At 40.1% G+C, this 7,318-nt stretch overlaps 2 protein-coding genes across 2 annotated transcripts; both read right to left on the minus strand.

The window, feature by feature from the left end:
* Positions 1-1,422: 1,422 nt before the first annotated feature.
* LOC139284775 (nuclear factor 7, brain-like) lies at positions 1,423-2,847 on the minus strand. The gene has a single exon (XM_070905159.1). It carries the CDS (start codon positions 2,845-2,847, stop codon positions 1,423-1,425), a length of 1,425 nt encoding a protein of 474 aa, XP_070761260.1.
* Positions 2,848-4,243: 1,396 nt separating this feature from the next.
* On the minus strand, positions 4,244-7,227 carry LOC139283939 (retinol dehydrogenase 14). Its single transcript, XM_070904046.1, has 4 exons — positions 6,998-7,227; positions 6,496-6,738; positions 5,384-5,686; positions 4,244-4,726 (listed from the first exon to the last, which is right to left on the minus strand). The coding sequence occupies exons 1-4, from the start codon at positions 7,116-7,118 to the stop codon at positions 4,467-4,469; spliced, it is 927 nt and encodes a 308-aa protein (XP_070760147.1). The 5' UTR covers positions 7,119-7,227; the 3' UTR covers positions 4,244-4,466.
* Positions 7,228-7,318: the final 91 nt, after the last annotated feature.

Consider the following 7,318-nt stretch of genomic DNA (forward strand, 5'->3'; position numbering starts at 1 on the left):
GTAAAGTGACAATGAACAATGTGAAATTTAAAATGGAAAAGCTTAAATGGAAATGCTCAAACTGAAAGCTTAAATTGTGAAGATGAAATTGAAAATGGCAATGAAATAAGAAAAGGGAAACATCAAATATGAAAGTCAAAATGGGAATATTTAAATTGAAAGCTTAAACAGTAAATGTACTTTTTGTATTTGCATTTTCAACAACTGCAATGCTTCTGCTTAAGAAATACAAAGTACAACAGTGAATACATATATATACGTTATGTGAGAATCAATACAACGCCATCAAAATGAAACACGTTGCACAAGTCTTCTCCAGTGTGCCGTGCTTTACTCCTCACATGTTTTCAGCTATTTAGCCTTCATCAGGGTGGTATGAGGTTGATTCAGGTTTCTTTAGAAACAATCTGTTAATCAGTCATGTGACTTGACAAAAGAAAGTATGAATTAAATGTGTTTGGCTGTCCATAAATGTTGAGGTTGAAAGAGTTTCAGTGAGGAATTACTTGTTTTGAAAATAGAAAATGGAGATTTAACCATGAATGAGTTCAGGATAAATACTGTATTTTGTAAAAGCTGGTCATAGTATGATTTGTGCTTATTGTAATTTGTATTACCTTTTGTAAAGTCACATGACTATTTGACATGTGTATGTAAAGGACCTGGAAACAAACTCATGCACAAAATTGTGAATAAAAACTGCTGATGTTTTAATTACACATCATGTGAAGGAGCATCCATCTGATGTACATTTTATAAAGATATAATTGACATTCATCATTCATGTTATTGACCATGTATTCAATACAAGAAATATCACACACACTATGAAGAAGCACTGTAAGAATTAAAGAGGGAATTAAAATTAAAGTAAATTAAAACATTTGTTTCCTCAAAAACTAAAACTGATGAGTGATGATAAAAAAAAGGTTTTTGATGTGATAAAATGTCAGCATTGAGTTGCCACATTTTCTTGTGGTTTATTTTAAGAGGTGGCAAAACTTTTTTTTTTTACAAAACAACATGAAGAAAGATCGTTTTGAAATCCATGAAGATGTAAACAGAATATCAAAAGCAGGAGTTACCAATTTTATACATTTAAAACAAAATATAACGAAATCCTTCATGTCTCAGCATCTTTCAAAGCTGAATTTTAGATTAAAACAATGATTTATGTGCACATGTTTTTACAGTGGGTTGCATGAAAACAACAAAAATTAACAACTAATTGCATAATTCATTTCAGACAGCAGAGACAGATATGAAAAACACCTGTATAAAAGTTTATCACCTGATAATGTAAAGCAAACTGAACCAAGTGTATCTATTTTTCTTTCTGGATTAAAAGCTTTTTGTCTTGATTATTTCAATGAGACAGTGAAGTCAGAATAAAGTTTTAACTAAAACTAACATGTCTGAACATCACAGAGAAATATCAGTCTGACAGATTTTGATATCAGCAGTTTTAGCATCAGCAGCTTTTCCGACATAAAAAAACGGGAGGAGTTTCTCAGTGAAAGTGTCTCTGTGAGTGTAGATGTGAGTCATGTCTTCAGGGTCGTAGAAGGACACCTCCCCCCTGTCATAGTCCAGCTGGACTCTGATCCTCTGGAGACTCTTCTTCCCTGTGACCTTACCAAGACCAGCAGTGTACTTTCCATCTGCATGCCTTAAACACCAGTTTCCATATTCTGGTGAAAGAATTATCTTCCCCTTCCTGTCAGCTGACTCTTTAGCCAAACCTACATTCCAGTCAGGATGGTCTCCCACCTCCACCTCCCAGCTGTGTGTCCCTGAGCTGAAGCCCTCAGAGCCCAGAACAAAGGTATAGTAAGTGTTTCTCTCTGGATTGTCAGGAAGCTGCTGCTTTGTGTCTTCACGTCTCACACTGATGAGATCATCAGACAGAGAGAGCCAGCAGCCTGCAGTGTTTGGGTCCAGAATGACAGGACTGAAGTGGACCTTGTCCTTCATCTTCTCCCAGACTCTGAAGGACAGGTTGCCCAGGTGTTTGGCCACATCTATCAGCGCTCCTGAGACCAGCTGTGGATCTGACAGTGAGCTCTGGACTCTGGCTCTGGTCTGAGTGGCTTTATAACTGCTGAGGAATGGCACGTTGTGTTTCTGCAGCTCTTCTTCAACAGCAGAGATACTGTCTGACAGAGAGGAGATCTGCTCCTGAATCATCTTCATCTCTCTGCTGATAGTCTTCCCCTTCTGCTCCTCTTCCTCCCTCAGAGCTGCCAGTCTGGACTCCTCTTCCTCTTTCAGGAACTGGTGGAGCTTGTTGAACTCTGCTCTGATCTTCCTCTCTGTGGACAACAGCTGCTTCTTGGAGTGTTGAATCACTTCATTGTATGTTTCCTCCACGTCTTCATATTTGTCCCTCTTGTCCTGCAGAGACTTTAAGTCAGATTTCAGCTGGTCCTTCAGGTCACCGACTGCTTGTTCTATAGGAACCACCTTGTGACCGACGTGGAGAGAAAACTCACAGACAGGACACACAGCTCGATCTTCATCTTTACAGAACAATTTAGTCTCTTCTTGATGTTTACTACACACCACCTCCACCTTCTCCTCTCCTTTTTCTGTCTCAGATGATCCAGATTTCTTTCTCCCAGCAAAGGAGTCAGCCAGTTCCTTCAGTGCAAAGTTCACCCCAAGATCTTGTTTTGAGGATTTTCTTTTACAGATGGGACAGTTTTTGTTTTCAGCTTGTTCCCAGAATGTTTGCAGGCAGCTTGAACAGAAGCTGTGGTTACAGCTCAGAGACACAGGATCTCTGAAAGTCTCTGAACACACATTGCAGCTCAGGTAACTTTCAACGAGAGCGATTTTATCAGCCATTTCTCTTGGTATCTAAATAATCTTTCAAAGCAGGACTCACCAAGTTTCTGTCACTTCTTTTGATTGCTTGCAATCCTCCAAACGTGTGTTTTCCAGCAGAGATCTCACGTCCTGCTGTGGCGTCTCAGCTCTGTTCTACTTTCATTTTACTCAACCGTCACAGCAAATTGGGAGGAGGGACTGCTGCTATGTCATTAAGTCACCAGCAGATGGTGTCAGGGTGTTTTCAGAGGTCAATATTTCTCTCTTGATTCAGCACAGAACAAATTCATTGTGCAACCATCTGTAGGCAAACAAAATAATCCATCTATATTCTCGTCAGCTTTATGAAGAGTAAAATTTCTACAGCTCATAAAAACATGAAACAAGGAGAGATTTTTTCTTTCGTCCTCCAGTGATGACTGAACATTTCAACATGCTGACTGACACTAAACCAGCTTTACAACATTTTTATTTTTCAACCAGCATCTAACAGGAAACGAGTTCTGCCGACACGTCAGCATGATTGTTTACTTCATCCAGTTTGATTTAATGTTTGCACTCAATTGAAATACAGATAAACGGTCAGTTTTTAACTCAACCCTCACTTGACCTTTCTAATATTGTACAGCTACATGAAACTTTCAAAAACAGCTCCCTCAGCCATTTGCTCTGATGTGAATTATCCTTTAACAACAAGACTCACTGAGTTCTTTGTAATTACAGATTACAATCCTTCTGATTTGTGTTTATAGTAGAGATCTTTCACCCTGTAATGTTGTCTCAGCTCCGTCGAATCCAGCTGTCCTTCCTTGAGGCCTGTATCATCTCACGCCCGCCCAGAATATTTTCTCCATAAAATGTAATCCATTTTCACCAAAATCAGTGATTAAAGTTTTAAAGTTGTGTCTTTGTACAGTAACCAGTGACCTCTATACCATTCATGACCACAACAAGGTACCACTCTGAAATTACGGAACAAAACCGTGAACCTCTATCGGACACACAGCAATCGGTCACGGCCCTCCACTGGCCCATTGTGGGTTTTGGGTTTTAACTGGAGGCTCATGCTGCGCCCCCTGGACCACAGGCCGCAGCCGGATTGGGCAGGGGGTTATGGGGTGATTTGTCTCTTACCAGCAGATGGTGCTATTTGACTTATTAACTTCAGGGAGCTTTCCACATGTTCCTTCCACTTTCTTCGAATTGTTACTTGTAAAAAATAATTGACTTTCATTGTCAAAAACAAAATGTTTGACTACAGAAATACATAGCTTGTGTAACCCAAATTTCATACATTTTGTGTAACGTGTTTTAGGAAATAATCACCATGGCAATGCACGAGTTATATAACCCAAGTGTTTGTTTTTAATTTCATTAAATGACTATGTACTCTCCCAAGACAGAGGAAACACTGTAAAGTAAGTCTTTTATTTGTGCATAAAAAAATTATAATCCACAAAAAACAAGTTGTGTTAGTGAAAAAAAAAACCCATTTCCTCGTAAAATACATAAGCACATAAAAGACCAAGGAATCTTTACATCTGCATTGTAAACAACAAAAATGTTAATGAAAAACAAAAACAAATAGGACCATAAATAACTTAAATATAAAGAACCAGTTTCCCCAGCTTCCACCATCAGGCCAGTTTCACCAGTCTCTCGCTGGCCTCCCACAGTTTTTTTGCCACACCAGCGTCTCTTGCGAAAGGACGCAGAGTCGCTGGTCGGCAGTCGACGAAGTAACCCCCGCTGTGTTTGGCAGCTTCATCTGACACAGCACAGTAGATGACAGTCTGAGCTCCAATCTCACACGGCACAAAAAACATCCACATGATCACCTGCATCAGCATCCGGAACAGGACGGAGTAGTGGCACGTCCAGCCACTTTGGACAAAACCTGGAGCAACATATGGAAGCACAGATATTAGCAGAAATATCAATACATACAATACTGTCATAAAGAAGCCCTGCTCATTGAATTTCAACATTGACCACAATGGCCTCACACAACCACACACACTGTCTGAAGAGATAGCTACCTAAACAGTAACACTATTCATAGCCCAACCCTAATTATTCAATTTCAAATAAAACATATAAATGAACAATACATGTGTTGATACAGCACTTATGTAAAAAAAAAAAAAAAACAGTTTACAAAGTACTCCAATCAAAACAAGAAGTAGGGCTATAAATGAAAAACACCTATCAGAATGGCGATGGCTTCAAATGTCTTGTTTCGTCTGACCAACAGTCCAAAACCCCAAATGATTCAATTTGCATTGATACAAAACAGAGAGAAGTATTAAATCCTCACACAGAAGAAGCTGGAACAAGCAAATGATTTCCTCTGTAGGCTTTTTAACCTTTGCGCTTCAGGACTAACTGCAGAAAGTGGATGTAACCGAAAGCTTGACAATACTAGAAAACAATAAACCCAAATACACACACACCCATATCAGTAATTCTTAGTTAATTTTCTTTCAATAATATCTGACATTTCAACTTTATTCTGAAATGTTAGTTCTTATTACAAAAAAACACCAACTCTTACCAGGGTGCACAGCATAGGAGGTCACTCCTTTCCCCTCTGTGATGCGGGCCAGCTCCTGACTGAAGTACATGTTGGCCAGCTTGCTGCGGCAGTAGGTGAAGAAGGGCAGCAGGTTGTAGTTGAGGTCCTGGAAGTCCAGTTTCTGGTATTTGTATGTGGAGCATGTGAGGGTGATCACCCGGCTGGGGGCACATTCCTTCAGGCGAGGCAGAAGCAGGTTGGTCAAGAGGAAGTGGCCCAAGTGGTTGACGCCAAAACACATGCTGAAACTGTCGTCCGTCCAGTCGAGGACACTGGGCATGCCTGAAGAAGCACCAGAAAGTAGAGACAACTTTTCTCCACAGGATCCTTTATTAACATTGCAAGAATGATTTTGGCTTCCAGACTGAATTGAAGTTGATCCGGCCTGATGCTGACACTTTGTGTTCAGAGTGCACGCTCTGGTGCATCCAGTAAAACACTCCCTATTCACGGGTAAACTGTCCAACCAATAACAGGCTTTTACTTTTGTTTTCGACCACTGATTGACTAGTTTCTGCTCTCACCACAGACTTTTCTATAAGGGAACACATTACAGCCTCAATCCATTTGTTTTGGTTCCATGCTCTGGCAACATTGCTATTATTACTGAGTTCTCTTTTATTTGTGTTTAATTTTTAGATTTCATGTGTAGAAAACAAATCAACAAATCCCATGAAAAAACTGAAACCAACAATGTCTAACTCCACCTCACTGTTACTAAAATGGGAGTACATTTTCAGCCCCAGTATTTACAGCAGCTGGCAGTGTACAGTATGTTGGATTGACTCAAAACAAACTGCCTGTGGTGATAAAATAATATGTCACCTAGTGCAACTATGTGACTTAACTCTTTTCATTCATATAGCCCAAAAAACAATAAAGAAGGAAATAATACTTTTAGTAAAATATACATGAATAGAGTAAAATGACGAACATTTTAACCATCATAGTATAGCCTTACGTCAAGTCCATTTTATTATATATTTCCCAAAATTTGCCTCAGAGGGCCTCACAATCTGTCCTCTTCTTTCTGTCTTTGGTGATATTGTTTGCATGCATCAGAGACCTCCACGTGGTTGACACAACCTCACCTGCGTTATTGATCAGGATGTCAAGCCTCTTCTCTCTCTGGAGGAAGCTCTTACAGAATTCCCTTACAGAGCGCAGGTTGGCCAGATCCAGCTCCATGTGAAGGACGTTGAGGCTGTGACCCTTGAACTTGATCTCCCTCACAGCCTTCTCAGCCTTGTCCACGTCTCTGCATGCAATGATGACGCGGGCGCCTCTCAGTGCCAAGGCAACAGCTGACTCCTTGCCAATGCCAGAATTCCCACCTGCAAAGAAAAAACAGACAAAAAATAGTACATGCATGTGTTAGTAAGTTCATGTGAGGCTTATGACTTGAAGAGGACAGCAGTAATATATATCAGGCAACAGGCAGTGACGGTTGGTGTAAATGTAATTTAACTTTCACATATGAATATATATATAAATTCCAACCACACTGATCTTCGTCCATACAGTATAGTGCACTAACAAGCGAGTTTACTTAGGGGAGATATTTGCTGCAATAACCAAGACATGATTATTTACCTGTAATAAGAACTGTTTTGCCATCAAGTCTTTTCAGGTCGGTGCAATACCTCCTCTTTTTCATCCATTTCAAAATGAAAAAAGAAACTAAAGACGCAATGATTGTGTAGAGCACATACATTTCCCTGTGAGTGCTACCTTCAGAGCTGATAACGTTATCTTTTACTGTGAACACCTACTGATGCTGCTGCTGATATGAGCTTGGAGCTAACGTCAGCTAGCTTGTTAGCCTGCTAGTTGACTAAGACAGACGTCATTGTCTCCCCTACTATCCCTCCATTCTGGTTCCTGTCGCGGTAAACGTGGCGGAGATGATCCAGG

The sequence above is a fragment of the Enoplosus armatus genome, chromosome 4, assembly GCF_043641665.1.
Source record: "Enoplosus armatus isolate fEnoArm2 chromosome 4, fEnoArm2.hap1, whole genome shotgun sequence".
Lineage (NCBI taxonomy): Eukaryota > Metazoa > Chordata > Actinopteri > Centrarchiformes > Enoplosidae > Enoplosus > Enoplosus armatus.